This window comes from Myzus persicae, unplaced genomic scaffold (genome assembly GCF_001856785.1).
Source record: "Myzus persicae strain clone G006 unplaced genomic scaffold, MPER_G0061.0, whole genome shotgun sequence".
NCBI classification, from domain to species: Eukaryota; Metazoa; Arthropoda; class Insecta; order Hemiptera; family Aphididae; genus Myzus; species Myzus persicae.
The window spans coordinates 109,180-129,537 of NW_019104158.1; the positions used below are offsets into that span (position 1 = coordinate 109,180).

The window sequence follows — 20,358 nt, forward strand, 5'->3', positions numbered from 1 at the left end:
TAGAATAAACTTGCAACTTGTTATTATATAATCATAAATTGGAAATAAAATAAACATTTTTTTTTTTAAGTTCTGTTGAAGTTGTATGAAAAATTGATTAATTTAATGGACCAACCATTAACAGCTAAATCATTTTTAATGGACCATTAGCTCACTATTGATTTGTTAAATGTTTAGTTATCTCTCTGCAACCGGCATTAGTATTATAAAAATATGTTTGTTTGCTTTACTTGGTTGTGGAAATAATGAAATTTGATTTTGAATTTGATTTATTTTGTACAGTTATATTTTTATAAAACCAAACAAAAATTATCTAATTGTACACATTAATTTTTTAATAGAATAGCTGTCACAGTAAAAAAGTATATTAAAGAGTAGGATCAAAATAATTCAAATTGTATCAAAATAATAATAATCATTGAATTAAATAATAATTTTCTATTCAAAATATAACAATGTACTATAGATGACAATTTTTACAAATATGTTGTGAACACCAATTTTTTTTAATAATATTATGATATTGACAGTATTACATAATTACTCCTTCTTAGCATGATATGTTGGTGTATATTTTAATCTTGGTCCTCGATGATTAATTGCATACCTTAATAATGGTGGTGTACGAATATAAATGCCTCGACTTTCAGGTGTCCAAGCTTGTACATAACATACATCATTTTCAAACGGAGTCACAGCAACCCATCCTAAAATAAATATTTATATTATGCATTATATTATATTAAATTATGTTGTTAAAAATGTAAATATAATAAAATTCTAACAAGGAAATATAATATTCTATAAGTGTATAAATTGTATACAAAATTCAAAATATAAACCATAATACTAGGGCTGTGGATACAGTGGCATGTTAAGCTTTTTTTAATGGGGGAAAGGGTATGAAAAGGTATGAATTTGAGTCTATTCCCAGACCAAGGTATACTATTAAAAATCAGTAAATACTTTCATTGCTGTATGAAATTATACTTTATACAACCAAAATAAGCTTAAGGGGAGGGGTAATGGCACTCACAACCCAGTGAGCACGTCTCTGTTTTGATATTAGAATCTTACATTTTATCAAGAAAACAATTTTAGTATCTTACAATATACTGATCATATATCTAAACTCCTAGGGCTAGTATAAAACAGTTCTATTTTATACATTCAGATATTAATCTGAATCAAATAATAAACAATTGTAATACTAATAATTAATTTTCAAAAATATTCATTATAACCGTGATCCCATTTAAATTATAAGTTCCATCAATTCTATTTGGACCACAAGTAAAATGTACTGATAATGAAATACATGAATAAATAAAAAAAAATTATTCATTCAATTAAACAATTTATTAGACAATAGCATGCAATTGTAAAATATTGATTTAAAGAAAAGAGCAGCTTAGAACAAGGACAAAAATCACAAATAATCAAAACAAAAGTATGGATTTAAATTTTTAATTTATGGTCCTCCACCCATCAATGTCAAAAAGAAAAACGATCTCATCAACATGTCACTCATTGTCAACTGACACCCATTGATAGAATTTATAAATTATTCATTTTACCCTGAACTTTAAACTGTATCAAGGAAAAACAACCATAGAATGAAGTTGACATGAAATAAATAGAAAAATATTTTATAATTTAAAATTCCAATATACATAGTATAGAACAATAATTACTACAATGTTTACTTACTGTAAACACTGTTATCTTGTGATTAATATACTTTTTGAAAAAAATATTATGTTATGGACAAATGATATTGATAAACTAATTGGACAAGTCATTATGAATACAATAAAACTAGTTATTATTACTCACCAGCAGATGACAAAACAATATCGGCACAACTAGTTTTTTCATTTATACCAGTCAGTTGAATCGGGTTCTTGTAACTACTCAGTCCTGGCCACTTGGACAGTCTTTCTATACTACAACATGGAACTGCAAATAAATGAGTGCCTAAAAGTTTCTCATACACCTCATCAGCATCCTCTGTATTACAAACAGTGATTGGAAGTGTGTGAGCACTGAAGACGGTGAAACGAACAAATTTAGCTCCTGTTTTCAAACAGTCGATTCTACCAAGACCACCAACAAACAGTGTTTGCAGAGGTCTTAAGCTGAATGTTCTTGGTTTCATAACAGTAGTGGGCAGAGTCATCATAAGCTCTTCAGTAGTCAATAAATTGATAGATTGATCTGGATGAACAACACCTGGTGTATCATACATGAATTTACTATTTTTGAATTGTGGATCATTTTCGTCAAAACCCAAAGTACTGCTGGTTACACGGCTTGTATTAACTTTAACTTTGTTTGTAGCGAATGGATCCGTTTCATTTTGCCTTACAATGTCATCAACACCTGATGGCTTATAAAAAGTAAGACCAATTTGACCTGAAGTATAAATATTATAGCTTTTATTAAATTTCACAGTACACAATAATTGAAAACTATTTATTAATTACTAACCAATAATTGAAGGTAAATCATTCATTTTCAATTTTAGTGATCGTCTTTGGTCTGCATCTAGTTGTTGTTCTAAAACCCTTTCTTTTCTTTCATATTGAAGACGTTGAGTCCTCATATACAATCTCCAATTAGATGGTCGCATTATTGGAAACTTCAAAATAAATAGGATTAGTTCAAAACATATTAAGTCAATTAGCTAAACCTTACCTTGAGTAGATTCAGTGTGGTACCAGGCCAGGGTGACGTAGTTGCTCTTTGCACCAAGTCTACAGCTTTTACTTTACAATAATCTGATTGCAACAAAGTATTAAACATTGTTGATTTTCCTACATTAGTGCATCCAATTAAATAAACATCGCCTTTAGTTTGCCAAAGTGAATGTAATTTATTGATTAATTCTTCAATGCCAAATCCTGTTTTTGCACTAACAACAGTTACGTGTTTTATATTAATATCTTTTGGAATGCTTTGAACTAATGATTTCTTTGCATGTTCAACCCATCCAGGGAAATCACCAGGCAATAAATCTAATTTATTACCTACTACAACTACTGGCTTATTAATACCAATACACTCCATTAAATTTGGCCAAATACTGCAAGGAAAATCTGTCAAATCCACCATTAGAATAATCAATGCTCGTTTTTTTTTTATAGGATACAATAGCTTTGGGTATTCAACAGGGTCGACTTGTACAGATAGAGCTGTGTTATATTTCTGTATGAAATGACATCGTTGGCACACCATAGTTCGCAAATCTTCAGGCCCACAGTGACAAAACAACTCACTGGGCAAATATCCAGGTATTGATGAGTTTTGACAATGTAATAAAGCTCCACAGCCACCACATGCTACGTTGCTAATGTGTATGGATGGATCGGGTGTACCATACTCTGAAGTCCATGAAGGAATACTGTTTTCCTCCTCTAGATTTCTCTCTTCATAACATTCATAATCGCTCATCCAGTTCTTTGTCGCCAACTCGTTCAGCTCGTCTAAATTTTAAGGCACACAATTAAAATAGCGCAATGTCAAAGTAAAATAATCTGTCTTAATGATGGTGACACTCACAATCATAATTTACTTCATTATCTTTATTGTCTTCGATCTGTTGGCTGAAGTCCTTGTCTCTTACAATTTTACTAATAATACTATATGGAAAATTGTGCAGTCTGCCTGTTGACACTTCTGCCTCTCTGTGATTGGCGGTTTCGTCTGCTGCAGTATACCCATCCAAGAATTGCAATGACACAGGCTCGACATCACACTTCATCTCTTCAGACCTTTGCTTTTTGAACTTCTCTCGCACATTGCACCAGTGTTTCACTGTCTTTTTACCCTGCAGCACTGAATTGTACACGATTCTATCCAACACATCGTTTTTAAAAGCCGGCGACTGGCCGTATGCGCGACACCGTCGCTTCAGGTGCGACCGCAACAATCGACTGGCGAACATCACTTCACTTCATCAAAGTCTAAATTTGCAGTCATAATTATTGTATGATACTAATATTTTAACGTAAAATGATGTGTACAACTTAAAACAATACTTTTTTAGATGCACCCACGCCGGTACTCCGGCAATATTTAGAAATTGCCTAATTGTTATCACGGTTAGTAGATAACAGTACGAATGGCTCTTCGCAGGAAAAAATGTTTTATGTCCGTATATAATATTGCCTACATTTAGCCCCTTTTTTGCAGTCATCAAAATGTGATAACATTGATAAACCGATAACATAATTTTCATTATAAATTATAATATTATATTTTATTATATTTATTATAATTAAAATAGTTAAATGTAGTTAATAAGTTATTAAAAAACACAATTCGTAATTCAAAATTTAAAAATACACAATTCATTGAGAATACAGTATAAATGTACAACCTATTTACATTTCACGTAGAACATTATTTAAAATTTTCAATCTTTAGCTATAAAAGTTAAATTATATAATAAAATTTTAAATTTGATAAATATTTTCAAAATTCGAACTATACCCAGATAGCAATTGTGTAATGATATTATTATTATTACAGTACACAAATATTGTTATAAAAATAATGTTATTAAAATAACATAACTATTCAACTAACATAATATTATTTTATAGATATTATAATAAAATTATTTTTTATGTATGGTAATAATAATATTATTTAACAAATATAATAATCAAGCTATTATAATAAAGAAAGTATATTATTATAATTATTATGAATCTTGAACATAATTTAATACCCTTTGAATAGAAATCAGTATAGATGGTAGTATAGTATCTATACTTACAAACGAATCAAAACCTATGCAAACTGAAGATATAAATACAATTAACATAAAAAAAAATATTGAAAAACAACCTCGTTTCTTTACTAAAAATAAAAAAAAATGAACTTGAATTTCATCAATTGTCGTCGAGTGAAGGTAATATAATAAGAAAATCCTTACTAAATAATACAAGTGTTTTAAATGTTCATTCATATGACGATCATTCTTATAGCGCTAAAAGAAAATGAATTCATTAATATATTGTTGAATTGTATCTTTTAAATGACGATCGTAAGTGAATTAAGAATATTGTGTTTTTTTTCGAATTGTGTATTATGAAATTTATTAACTATTAATGTATTTAACTATTTTAATTATAATTTATAATGTAAAAATATTATGTTAGTTGGATAGTTACGTTATTATAATAACATTATTTTTATAACAATATTTGTGTACTGTAATAATAATAATATCGTATTAAGAAATTAATTTTCTTTTAGCGCTATAAGAATGATCGTCATATGAATGAACATTTAAAACACTTGTATTATTTAGTAAGGATTTTCTTATTATATTACCTTCACTCGACGACAATTGATGAAATTCAAGTTCATTTTTTTTTATTTTTAGTAAAGAAACGAGGTTGTTTTTCAACATTTTTTTTTATGTTAATTGTATTTATATCTTCAGTTTGCATAGGTTTTGATTCGTTTGTAAGTATAGATACTATACTACCATCTATACTGATTTCTATTCAAAGGGTATTAAATTATGTTCAAGATTCATAATAATTATAATAATATAGTTTCTTTATTATAATAGCTTGATTATTATATTTGTTAAATAATATTATTATTACCATACATAAAAAATAATTTTATTATAATATCTATAAAATAATATTATGTTAGTTGAATAGTTATGTTATTTTAATAACATTATTTTTTACATTTATACTGTATTCTCAATGAATTGTGTATTTTTAAATTTTAAATTACGATATTGTGTTTTTTAATAACTTATTAGTTATTAACTACTAATGTATTTAACTATTTTAATTATAATTAATATAATAAAATATAATATTATAATTTATAATTTATAATGAAAATGATGTTATCGGTTTATCAATGTTATCACATTTTAAAAACCGCAAAAAAGGGGCTAAATGTATGCAATATTATATACGGACACAAAAAATTTTTTCCTGCAAAGATCCATTCGTATAACAGTAACTGTTATCAATTTATCACAGACCGCGGTCTTTTTACTTTTTTATCACTCCATATTTTTCATAATTCATATTTCAAATTCAAATCAATCGTATTTCGTGTACTATGATTTTAAAACATGGCCAATGTCGGTACTCCATACAATAACGCATATGACACCCAGATCTAGTGTACAGTAGAGGTGTAGAGCGATACAGACTTGCCCACCTTTTTTAATATTATAAATGTCATACTATTTTTCATGCATTGATAAATGCTTTATAAAAACTTTATTTTATCTAATTAATAATTTCATACTCAAAAGATTTTAAGATTATAGGTCGTTGGTAACCACAAAATGGTGGATGCAATTTGATTTACAAAACACCTTTACGTTTAATGAAAATATATTCAATACAAGAACTATCAAAGCTAGAAATTCTATTTGAAGACAAAAGAGAGCTGTTTTTATTTTACAATATAATTGAATAATTCATATATTTGGTACAGTCATACTTCCAATTATATGTATAATACAGATTACAAAATTATGATAATTTTTCTTTAAAGCTAAAAGCTTAAACATTTTTAATAGATAATGTTGTTGTATTATTTTTCAAAAAGCTCATTTAAGTACATCTTAAAATAATTGTACAAATTCACATTACTATATTATATTATTTCCACAGCTTATTGCCAACTATTTTCATCATATAAACAATTGTTATTTGAATAAAATATTTAAATATATAACATATATTTCATAAAAATAAAAGCTGTAGAATCAATCAAAACATAAAAAAATTTAAGATAACATGTAAATAAATATTTATAAACATTGTCCATTCAATACTAACATTTAAATTAAATAAACATTGTCTAAAAATATAAGTATATAAGTATTATAAAATAAAATAATCAAGTTTCAACAAATGTATAAATAATGGCCCATCGTAAAAAATATATTATATGCTTAAATGCATAAGTTTTTTTTTTTTTAAATAGGATATACAGATTGCACAGTGCTCATTAGAATAGTAAGCAACTTAATGTAAGTTAATAAATATGTATGTCAGCTTGTATAAAATAAGTATTTTTAAAACAATTATATTGACTAAAAATAAAACAAAGAACCAAGAATTTTAGGAAAAAGTTGATACTGCTTAAAAATTAAAACCTTATGTGTTAGTTTTTACGATTTGTGCGTTGGTAGAATTTTTTACAATTGGTTTTTTAGTCTTTGATAGTTTTATTATTGGACTCTTGTGCCACATTTCTCCGTTAATATTTTTGTCTTCACACACACACAAAAATAATGTATCGATTACCACCTATAAAATGTAAACAATAAAATCATCTTAAATATCAAACTGTACTATGAAATTATATTAATTAATGTAGTTAAATTTTACAGCATATTATACTAATTTTAAAAAGCGAAATACAAAAGATGTACATAGTTATTTCAATTAATTATCAAAACTAAATGAACAAAATATGACATGACATTACCTCATGTAATGAAATGACACAGTGTGCAACGAAAAATGCAAATAAACATATTATGATGATTGGTATAGCATGAAAATGCAATTCAGAGTTTGATCGTAAAGTGAACAATGCCAGAGAACCAATAATCAGAGTGACCAAACACTTGGCCAGGAATAATATGAAGTCACCAATACTGTTTATGGAACCCAGTCTTAAAGCATTACCAACAATAACATGCCAAGCCTAAAAAGAATAAAAATCATTTAACGTTTTTCATTATATTTATATAATACAAATTATAATCATATACCCTCGAAGCAGCTAAACAAAATCCAATGCCTTCCATTGATACTATAGTATATGCATTATGATTTATGTACTTGAAAAAATTGTCAAACGAGTATGTACAACAAGTGCATGTTTTTTTTATACAACGGTTACTTGTTGATGCTGAATTGCTCCTAAAAAGGTAAGTTTATTCCATTTAATATAATTACGATACAAAATCAATGAATATGTTTAAATTACTTAGAGTGACATGTCGTCAATATAAGCCTGGGAATCTTAAACAGAATAATTAACAAAGATCCGAGTGCTATAGAGCCCAAATGGTAGAATACCAGGTTATACATTGAAGAAAGGACAACAGATTTTTGATTTTTTCCACTGAAAAATAAAATAAATTAAGTAAAACTAGCACATTATAAAAGTTTTTAGATGGATTACGTACTTGGTGAAATACCATTTGGCTACTGCTCCAGAAATGATCATATGTTGACATGCTAATATAAATTCTGACGACCATATTAAACCAATTATATATACCCACCACATATAACGTACCCAAGTAGCATCTTTAAACTCTACAGCTGAAAAACAATGTTTGATAATAACTGATAAGTAAAGTAACCAATTACATAAATATAAAATAAATCACACCATTGATGAACGGCAAAACATGTTTCTCGGATTCTTCAAGAGTTGATGAATCATTAGTTGTGTTTTTCTCCACAAAATCAGTTACTAATTTTAGTGATCGTGTACCAGGATAATCTGTAACAATTTATTTATTTGCTATAAACCAATCATCATTGAACTGAAAACTTTAACTCAACTTACTTGCTGTGGCTAGATGAAGGATTGCAGCAGTCCAAAATGCATATAAACAAAGGAGCACAGAAAATGTACAAATAGGTTGCCAATATAAGGCTGGGAGTTTCGATAGACAATCAGCTGACTCATGAAACAAAGTGGACAAAAAATTCAATCGCTTACGCATAGCCAAAACCAACATAAGTATAATGACCTGTAATTTAAAAAATGATTTAGAAACAATGAAGTCTTAAGCACAAATGCAATTTACCGAAAATAATGTAAATATGATGGAAAGTATTAGAAAGGTGTGTTCATTGCATGCATCAGCACTCAACGTTTGTGCCTCAATAGTGCTGTCCAGACGCTTCTTCAAAATAAAATATTCCCACCAAAGTAAAATCACATTTACTGAAAAATTCATGTTATAAAACATAATTGTTAACGTTTTCATAGTTTTTACTTTAAAATAATGAAATAATTAAATATTACCTAATACCATCAAGCTGACACTAATCAATAATATATAGGCTATAATTTTTGTAAGTAAATGAATTAATAAAATGATGATGAATGTCAATACTGTAAACAAAACAAATCAAAAATTATTAAATACATTTAAAACAATTAAATAATTGTAACTGAATATTTGGCATAACATTATTGCGGTTTTTTGAAACCTACGTAATTCCCTAGAGCAGCATTTTTCAACCTATGGTACTCAAAGAAAATCTCCTTTAATACAAAATTTGGAATAGGTCATTATTAACACTAAATATTATTTGGTTCATTTGATATTAATAATAATATAAATAATAATTGTACATATTTAATTTTGGTAACAATCCAATATGCGGCCTACAAATGTTACTCGACCTACCAATACAATTGAGTTGATCTACAGGTTTCTTTATCGCGGTTATTGTCATTGTGGGAATTTTATTCTATTTTATTTTATTTTTGTTCTCCGATAGGTACCTCCTTACAATCATTTATAATACTTTACTGTCCTCAGTCAGTACAGTTCCGATTTCATTTGTATGTGTCGTGCGCTCATTTTGTGATTTTTTATTTGAGTTTTATTTTGTGCGTGTGAATTTTTATGTTCTAACTCAACATGACATCTATGTACTATTGGTCACCAATATAGGAACATTATTAGAGATGAAGTGGTATGTGTTCAATATTTAAAAGACCGAGGGTTATTACTGGCCGATAATCCGATGACATGTATAAAGGTGAAAGACGGTGTTGTATACTTGTCTGTAATGACCAACTTGTCGAATATTTAAGAAGTAGTAAAAAACAAAATTCTGATGGCACTATGAAAAAGTTGTAACATTACGATGTAAAAAATGGGGTTGCCAGACTTACCAATCGATTTGTAAAGATTAAATCATCATGGATATATTCATCAAACAGTCAACCATTCAGAATTTTTTATTGATCCGGAAACAGGAGCACACAGTCAACAAATTAAAGGCTTATGGAGAATTGTGAAATCCAAATATAATATCAAAAGAAATGGGGCGTCTCCTTTACTAGATAGACAACTCCAAGAGTGGTGGAGATCGTGTCAAAATCCAAAAACCATTTTTGATGAATTTTTGACTGATATGAAAAATACGTTTCATAACAATACAGACTGAAACAATACATATAGTTATAGACGACACTGAGAAGTGGAATGAAAAAATTGTATTATAATATCAAAATTAGATCACTCATGTGCTTACGAATGATTACAACCATAATAAGTTGATATTAAATATCGATATTATGTAGGAATTATTTATATATCATACACAATAAATATGGAATTGTGTTTTTATAGTTTATGCTCCAAAAAATGTTAGATAAAATTATTTGTATTTTACATTTATAACCTAGGTCGCATATTGGACCGTAAATCAGTGTGTAGGTCGCATATTGGACAGTTACCTTAATTTTCTTTTTGTGCATTAAATGCTTATTATTGTCATAATTTGGAAGTTTCTGATAAAATGAAATTCCACATGTACAAAATAATATTATATACATTTTATTTTTGATACGGAAAAAAAATGACATTTGGTCAAGTGGTACTTGAAAATTGCCAAACTATGTAGACGATACGCAAATATAAAGAATTTGAGAACTGCTGACCTAAGGAGTTTACAATGCCGTTGTCAGAATTGAGCAGAAACTCTTAATTATAGAATTTTAATTCTAGGGTTAAAGCAATTTCACGTTTACCAATTAGGATACAACTTATATAATATTTATGGGTATTTAAGGGGAATAAAGGGTTTCTCCCCCTTCCTTTAAAAGAAATTTTCCTACCCCTCAACCTTCTAATGAGTTATGCAGCTGGTGCTGGCAAGTGAAGCAGATTACTTGTCATACTTTAACAGGCAGGATATACCAGTTAGGTTATTTTACTTGTCACACTATAAAAAAATATAATTTGGACCTTAAAATAACCCTAACCTTAAAATGTGTTGATTTACCTAGGTTTCAAAAATAAAAATTACAACTATTGTCTGATAGCCAAACTACAATAGTCAATAATTGTTTCACATATTCTTACCAAAAGCTAATATTGTGTAATACAACATTTGTGGCCAAGTCTTATACAAATCATTTAATATTTCTTCTGTGAAATCCCAATCATTCATCATACTATAAATGTTATAAATCAGAGGCAAAGTTTGATTGTTCAATTCTTCAGGAACACACCTATTCATCACATGATGACTTTTGTATACTGGAAATGGGGGACAAGGCCCCAAAGATGTAGTGAAAATAGTAGATTTATAAAGCTCTTCATCAGTAGTGAAATTGTTCAAATCAAAATTATAGCTATGGAAAGTTAATATTAAAAATACTATTATTAGTAAATAAAAATAATATGAGTACAGTTTTTACTAGAACTCCATAATTAATTTGAAGAAGATTACCTGCAAAGTAACGATTCTGTACGGTTATAAAAATTCTGAAGATCTTCCAGAGATAATATATTGGTATCTGGACATTGTTTAACACAAATTTGCATACTATGATCAATGTTTGCTGGATCTAAATAAAATAGGAACCTAAGAAACAACAGTAAATTACTTATGTTGAGTTTGTTCATGCCTGGTAATGATTTTGAAATTTACTTTTTATCTGTAGTATCTAAGTTGGAGAGTTTGCCCATTTTGGAATTACCAGAAGAACCGCAAGTATTGCCAAAACTGTCATGACCGTTGATCAGACGCAGAGGGTCGCCATAGATAAAAGCAAACACAGCTATAAATATCTAAAAGATAATAATATGAAATTAAGAACCAACTCATACAATTAATATTTAATAGCTGTAAAGCAAAGCTTGGCATAAACAAATAAAAAAGTTAAGTTAACTTGAAAATTCCATTTTAACTATTATTTTTTAAATATAGAACTGTGAAATCAACCAATTACATTTTCTTTTTCTTTTTTTAATTAATTGTCTTGTATTCAATTTTGTTTCATTACTATTGGTTTTGTTTTATCTTCAAAAATATTTGAGATTTTGTTGGATATGGATTGCTTTTGTTTTTCTGTGATGAAAAACTTCAATGAAGTACTATACAGGAATACTGTATAAAACGAAAAGACTGTATACTTTTAAGTTGGTAAAAAATTAAGTAAGCTAGTTATTAACAAAAAAAACTTAACTTTTTTAAAATTAATAAAAAGTTTAAAGATATGTATATTAACCTATATATTAACTATTTAACTTTAAACATAAGAAGAGGTCAGGGCACTATTTGTTTTTTTTCTCTGACCCACTCGTCATATAGCAAATTTATATTTAGCATAATTAGCCCTGTATTATTAATTTTAATATTAAATGAATTCACCTATTATCAAACTTTAAGTTAAGAACATAACCTATGCCCCTACATTGGCTATTTTATTATATTTTAATTTGTATGTATGTTAAGAGAGTAAATTATAACAATTTGAAGATGCTGATAATACAGGTAATATTTTTAGCCTAATGTTTGATAATGAGTGAATTCATTCTAATATTAAAAGTAACAACACAGGTTTGGTACTTGCTTCTGCTAAACATACATTTTATTTGCTGAGTGTGGGTGAGAGAGAAAACAAATGGGGAGTTGACATCCACTTAACTAAGTTGACTAAAAATTAAATTAACTTTGAACATTGTCTTATAAATGCATATTAACTAAAATGTTATATATAACTTGGCTGAGTTTAAAAGAAAAATCATTAACTTGTCCAGCTTTGGCTTAAAGTAATATTACCACAAAGACAATATTTGAGGGGGGGGGGATCAAGCCCATCAAGTTTTTTATATTTATCATACATGTAATGCATGCAAATCCTTATTTAGATGTAGGTATTATTATAATATCATATGGGTACATTTTTTTAAAGTTAATGATTTTTATACCATAAAAATACATATATGATTTAGTTTCGAGCCCCTCCCGAAAATTTGTTCTAGCTATAGCCTTGATAACCGCCACATTGTTGTCTACCTACCATCAGACACCAGAGAATCAAAAATGCGCACAGCCATACAATGTCTGTACATCCCCTGACACGGATTTGACCCGGCACTTCAGGAGCATCACGGTCGAATCCGAAGCATGCCATTTTCGACTTGGTAGAATCGGAAAACTGGTGCGACGGTCAAACCGTGGGCGACGACAGTGAAAAGCCCAACAGTGTTAGGACTGAAAAGTAGTGTTTACTGTTGAATGTTGCACTTTGCCCAGAAATTGTCGGTGGGAATCACGGACGATGAAAATGTCACCAAAGCGGCAACAGGTGGCCGTCACTCTCTCCCGGCAACATCTCTAATGATATTAATTTGAATTTTCTACGGAGACGTAGGCAGAGCAGACGGCATATGTGCGGCACGTGACCAGTGAAGATGAGTAAAGACTGAAGTCGACAATGGAAAAATATTATGAAATGACCATGACTGAAGACCACAATATAAACTATTATTAAACATAATATAATAATTAAATAATTAAAATATGTAATTTTATTACGCACCTGTGCCCTATCTATCTATATAAACAACGATATAACAAGCTAGTATATCAATACAAACAATTCTTATTATTGTTATTACTCATTACGAAATTATATACAAACATTACGTTGATAACATGTTATCAGTGGGAACTATCGTCGGCATAACGTGCTGCCATAGACATCGATAATGTGTGCTGCCGGAACCGCGGAATTCTAATATTATCACCTCATAATATTATATAATTTACCTAGATAAATTGTATCTTAGACCTCAGTCGGTGTTGGCTGTAAATCTCGCGGCCTTAAATAGTCAAATTGTATTATTGTAATATTACATCAACAATAATAAAATATGATAAACAATATTATGGTAATGAACAAGGAGGGCTATATAAATCGGAAAAATATGAAACAGGAAAAAAAATTTAGAATTGTTATTTTCATGAAATGGTATGATAAAGAATTAGTGTTTTCAAGGATATATATAAACAGTTATTCTAAACAGTATTAACCAAGGAAAATATGAAATAGTAAAATAATAACGCAGAACCGTACTTTCAGGAACGGAAATGACGATCGATCGTGTGCATATACTAAGGATAATAAGATATAATAGACACATTATAATGAGTTCGGAAGATATGGACGGGGTCTGTGATTTAAAAATGTTGGTGATTTATATTAATTTATCAACAATAATAATTTTTAAAAATGACCCAAGTTTAATAAATACTAAATCCAATATTACATCGGTTTTCTACTTTTGTAAAACCACTTTTAAGGACTAATATCCTTAAAATAAACATTTTAATAAAGGAGAAACTATTCGTCCGAATTTTGAATTATAGGTACATCAACATTTTCAAAAAAAATATCCACTTAATAGTTTATAATAAAAAGGGGAGTTCTCATTATTTTGAAAAACAGATGTTTATACTTTGTATCGCCTCAAGACACTACTTAAGTGGTATACAAAATGTCAAGAATTTGAAAATATGGTCTTTAAGTAGGTATGCTTAAATTCCAAAAATCAGATTTGGAATAATTGCATTATTAAAGAAAAAAAAGAGATGTCTGATTTTGCTTCTTACAATACTTTACCTAGTTTACCTGCAGACGTCCACGCTCCCCATACAATTTTTGTATTCATTTATTTAATTATAATAGGTGATTTTTAGTATATAAAATATAATTTATACATTTACATGCTACATCGGGGAGCCTTCAGATCTCAGAATAATAATTTTTCTTTAATAAACTAATTATTATGATTTATGAGTAATTTTTCGGATTTAAGTACATGGAGATTTCAGACTGCAGTCTTCGGTGTATGTACTTGATTTATAAATTAATCTGAATTTTTTTCTTCCTAAAAAGCGTTAACCTACGTGCATCTACTTTTCCTTTCCAATTTTTTTTTCATTAATTAATTGTAGTCAAACATATTTTTAGCTGCATAGCCCGACTTCGTCCTTGAAAAAAATATAAAATATAAAATACAGTTTGTTTCTAGGTTTTAGTATACCTCAGATCCAGGCGTGTCCCTAAGGGAAAAGGGGCCTAACAATCTTTAATATTGACAAATTACTCTCATTGTCAACAAAATCATTAGGATCAAAATTGTAATTTACTGTTATGAGTAGAAGGCATGGTATTGAGGTCAATTTCTCCTACCAGCCAAAAATATTTGCATCCAGCAAGATTTTTTTGAATGCTCCTCGAGTTGGTCTATCCAGCCTCGTATAGGAATAAAGTGACTAAAGTTGGAAGTTGGAAAGGGGGGTCAAAAGTAAAAAAACTTTTGGTTCTAAAACTTTTTTTCTTAGGAAAATGAATTAAAATGTAAGTTTTAAATCAAAAAACTTTTAAAAAATGTAAAGCATCATAACAATAAAAATAATGAAAATATAATATTCTCAAAAATGTTCTTTCGCAAAGACTTAAAATTATGTAAAATAATATTTTTAAAATCATTATTGTTTTTTGAAATATAGAGTGTCTTTTATTTACTTTGGATCACCCCGTATATATATTATATGTATTATAGGTTTATATTATTCAACTATTGTATTATTATATTGAATATAAGACTACAGTTTAAACGGCAATTGTTTGCATATGTTCATTATACCTAGGGAATATGAGAAATATGTATGTGTTCACACATAAGATTAGATTATATTTATATAATATTTAAATATTATAAATTATAATACATATGTAGCATGTACTGGGTGGCAATTTGAAGTTCCCACAAATAAATCTACATAATAAGGTGTAATGCACCTACATACGAGTAATTTTCAAACGACATATTGCGTGTCAGGCCCCTATTGTCACAGTTGCGTTGTACCATATTAGTGTATCGTGATATTAATATTAACGTATAGGGAAAAATAATAAAAAAAGCTAAGGAAACGGTTGTGTGCAGTATATCAGAGTAATATATAATAAAATAGATAGTAGATACATATTATAGACATATACATACAAATGACATTTTTATTGGGTACTGGAAATTCTCTATATAGAGATCATAGTGGCATAGTGCCCTTATAACATGTGACCTTTTCATATTGTCAAATGATTTATAAAATATTTTGTATTTATGTGAATTTTCTTGTGATAGTAATTTGTAACATTTTTTTTTGATTCATGTATGTATTTTTTTAATTTTCATAGTCAGTTAGTATTATATTTTAAATTTTTAAAAATTAAAAAATATTTTTTTGTTGTTCTTTTTTTCCTTAGTCTTTTTTATCTATTCCCGTCTATAATAGTATAATATATTCATATAGGTACTATAATAAGCGTATAAATCATAACAGCCAACAGGTAATGCTACATTCTATAAATATTGAAGTTGAGTTGAATTTGAAAGGTTCGAAAAATAAGATTCAATAATATTAGAATAAGTGTTTATTTTTAAACGTTTCCGTTAAAGTAAATTCTTAGTGTTCTATAAACACTTGATTTAGATTCGATTTTTATATTAAAAAGTTAATTAGTATTAAATGCTGAATAAACTTACAATAAATAACATTTAAATAGAGTATCATACATAAAGTTTATTAAACCTAAATCTATAAACATTAAAATTAGTTTACCAAGTTAACATTTTGCATACATTGAATTTAAATTGAATTGTAAATATGTTTATTTAAGTATTTATTTAATACTTAATAAAATGTCGTCCACATTATTACAAAAAATGTATATAATAATAATATATATATAGTAGTGTTTCGTGGTAACAATTAAATTGTTGTCTATCAATACTGGTATACGGTGTGTAATTGTGTATCCGTAGTGATAGATTTGTAGTTTGTACCAAACGGGGGAATGTGAGAGGATTTGGATGTTCGACAAGACAATTAGTTACACCAAGTATAATTTAATGTATATTTAAAATGTAAAACAAAATGTAATATAAAATATTTCACTTAACCGATGACCTGGCAGCAACAATACACGGAGCAAGTGGTGAGACGAGACTCTATAGTTCGGCTGACGAATGTCTAGCAGGCTGAACGATTATTTTAAATTTTGTTTACTAGGTATACAAAATAGTTATACATATATATAGCTTTACTCCGTGATATTACAGAATGAATAAAAGTTGACACACGCGTCTATGATATATGACGTATAGTATATTGTTTATAATACTATACATTATATTATAATTATAAAAATATGAAAACTGTGGTAATATAATAATAATAAAGAGAAAAGATCCAAAATGTGTAAAATTACGTGAAAAAAATCTTCAATTCGAATTTCGGCTAAAAAAAAAATGGATAAACCAACAACTAAAAACCAAGCATTATCTGCAGCTAACAGGGTTCCCGCGACCCGTTTAGTTGACAAATATAGACAAAATAAATACTCGAATAATCGTAATTTAAATATCTAATTTAGCCGACCACGTAGTAATATAACTGCTATAACAATAATAATATTAAGCAACTCAATGGCAAATATTCGCATCGTGGGAATGATTCAAAGATTTATAAATTATAATAATATTTCATTTATAACATAGGTGAAGGTTTTATTTTAATCATTACGAGTATACGACGCACAACACATAAACCAATTTAAATTTATAAGTAGCTATTGATAATAAATCGAGAGACTACCTATATGTTTGACTTTATGTATGACTTATGTTTTACAAAATGTTACAGTGCGCATTCCAAAACCATGTTTACGATTGACTCACAGTGGTCGGTGTAGCCGTGTCTCGCAAGTCTCAATACACTCTCGAAATATAATATTATGATAATGAATAATTTTTTAACGATTACAAACTAGAGTTACGTATTCAATGGGTAAAATGAAAAAATATGTGTAAGGGTCATCAATAATTAAAATAAAACAAAAGCATTTGGGTGACAGAAAATACTCTATATATTATGTAAATGTATAATACCTCATTATTAAATTATATACATTACTGAGCTATTATTATGTTATAATAATTTACTGTTGCGCGATATTCTATGTGGATATAACTGTAAAAATAAGCAAAATGGTTAAGATAAATTTATATTTTATGAGTGAAAAGTTAACGTTTATACAACAATGAACATTATAATTTCAACATTAATTGATGGTTCAAAAAAAGTTTGCATGCTATGTGGAGTTGTCGAGTTAGCCACAGTGCCACACCCGTGATGCTATTTGGTTGCAACGTCTATTTCACGAATCCGACATATTATAATATAAAAAATAGTATAATTGACTGCATTATATTAAATTATATGCGAATACCATTTACATTTATATCGTACAGTGTATTTGATCAAATTCTCGAATACACGACCTCGAGAGCCCTCCGACGATCAGGAGGAAGGTAATAGCGCTAATTGAGATCATTTTAAATATTAGTATCGGCAGGCGTCGTATTAAATATTAATATTTACGGTTTCTCTATCTTATTTTTTTCTTTTATAATTTTACATTTATTCTATTTTTGAGTTATTACAATAATAATATGTGACTGTAGAAACTAATATGTAACGATATACAGTTATCACTTAGCCCTACGACTCATGAATGTTTGGTGGATAGTTTTTTTTTATGATTATAAGATATGAGCACAAACAAAAGTATTGAAATACATAATATAATGAAACTCTATAGCACGTATAACCGGCTACATCGTGATTCGTGATCGAATCGACAAAGGATGAAAACGCGACACGACCGTAGTATACAACTTTACACAGCAAGAGTGGACGAAAATAAACGAATGACTTGTCATCATCGCATAACAACAGCGTCCACGGCAATGGCGGTTTTGACTTGTAATTTTATACCAGGTGGACAATTATTGAATAGTAAGTACCATTGCTCCAACATAGGAAAAAAATATGATAATGTCTTCTTTAAATGGTATGGGTTATCAAAAAGGAGCGGAAATATATGCCAGTTACACATATATATTAATATATTTAGGTTTATATTTATATATATTAGCCACTAGCCAGTCTACAGACTGCAGTATACAATTTCAGTATTCCTAAACTCATAGTATTATTTACATTAATAAACTAATGAAAAAATGAATGTTTATGGGAAAACTAACCGAAAATCAAAAATTAAAAAATGGTTTTGAAATTATTGAACTAGAGATTAACTATGGAAAAAAAATGTGAAGGGAGGCATGTGCGCCCGAAGGCAAATGAGTTTAAGCCATCAAATAAAAATAATTATACAAAAAATTGATAAAATTCTAAATTTAAAAATAAAAATAGGCAGGAGAGCATGAGCGCAAGCAGGCAATAGATTTTTAGGAATCAAAATAAAAAAAAATATGGACAAATGTGTTTTAAAAATAAATATTAAAGTCTGCAGTCTACAATATCATTATTCCTAAACTCATAGTTTTATTTACATTAATTAGATCATGAAATAATAAATATTTATGAGGCTCTAACTGGAAATCAAAATGTAAAAAAAAGGTTTTGCAATAACGTAACTATAGTTAAATTATGGAAAAAAAATGTGAAGGGAGGCGTGGGCGCCCGCAGGCAAATGAATTCTAAGAATCCAATAAAAAAAAATATGGTAAGATGTGTATTAAAAATAAATATTAAAGTCTGCAGTCTACAATATCATTATTCCTAAACTCATAGTTTTATTTACATTAATTAGATCATGAAATAATGAATATTTATGAGGCTCTAACTGGAAATCAAAATTTAAAAAAAGGGTTTGAAATAATGTAACTATAGTTAAATTATGGAATAAAAATGTGAAGGGAGGCGTGGGCGCACACTGGCAAATGAATTTTAAGAATCAAAATAAAAATAAATTATAAAAATGTTTTATAGAATTTTAAAACTAAAAATAAAAATGGGAAGGGGAGCATGGGCGCCTGCAGGCAAAAGTATTTTAAGAATCAAAATAAAAAAAAAATGGAAAAATGTGTTTTAAAAATAAATATTAAAGTCTGCAGTCTACAATATCATTATTCCTAAACTCATAGTTTTATTTACATTAATTAGAACATGAAATAATGAATATTTATGAGGCTCTAACTGGAAATCAAAATTTAAAAAAAGGGTTTGAAATAATGTAACTATAGTTAAATTATGGAATAAAAATGTGAAGGGAGGCGTGGGCGCACACTGGCAAATGAATTTTAAGAATCAAAATAAAAATAAATTATAAAAATGTTTTATAGAATTTTAAAACTAAAAATAAAAATGGGAAGGGGAGCATGGGCGCCTGCAGGCAAAAGTATTTTAAGAATCAAAATAAAAAAAAAAT

At 28.2% G+C, this 20,358-nt stretch overlaps 2 protein-coding genes across 4 annotated transcripts; both read right to left on the reverse strand.

Annotated features, from left to right (window-relative positions):
- Positions 1 to 436: 436 nt before the first annotated feature.
- Positions 437 to 4,106, reverse strand: LOC111039467 (nitric oxide-associated protein 1). The gene is made up of 5 exons (XM_022323008.1): positions 3,562 to 4,106; positions 2,698 to 3,485; positions 2,491 to 2,641; positions 1,837 to 2,415; positions 437 to 707 (listed from the first exon to the last, which is right to left on the reverse strand). Exons 1-5 carry the CDS (start codon positions 3,944 to 3,946, stop codon positions 541 to 543), a joined length of 2,070 nt encoding a protein of 689 aa, XP_022178700.1. The 5' UTR covers positions 3,947 to 4,106; the 3' UTR covers positions 437 to 540.
- A 2,824-nt stretch (positions 4,107 to 6,930) lies between these two features.
- Positions 6,931 to 13,957, reverse strand: LOC111039466 (CTL-like protein 1). 3 transcript variants are annotated; one of them, XM_022323004.1, is made up of 14 exons: positions 13,597 to 13,957; positions 13,075 to 13,519; positions 11,700 to 11,839; positions 11,499 to 11,633; positions 11,129 to 11,400; positions 9,052 to 9,141; positions 8,831 to 8,970; positions 8,587 to 8,773; positions 8,407 to 8,520; positions 8,198 to 8,336; positions 7,996 to 8,133; positions 7,778 to 7,928; positions 7,489 to 7,710; positions 7,155 to 7,307 (listed from the first exon to the last, which is right to left on the reverse strand). In XM_022323004.1, the coding sequence occupies exons 2-14, from the start codon at positions 13,186 to 13,188 to the stop codon at positions 7,155 to 7,157; spliced, it is 1,995 nt and encodes a 664-aa protein (XP_022178696.1). In that variant the 5' UTR covers positions 13,189 to 13,519; positions 13,597 to 13,957. The 3 variants fall into 3 exon arrangements, with proteins under 3 accessions (XP_022178699.1, XP_022178696.1, XP_022178697.1); XM_022323005.1 differs by having other exon boundaries at positions 13,075 to 13,538; XM_022323007.1 differs by lacking the exon at positions 13,597 to 13,957 and having other exon boundaries at positions 6,931 to 7,307; positions 13,075 to 13,188.
- Positions 13,958 to 20,358: the final 6,401 nt, after the last annotated feature.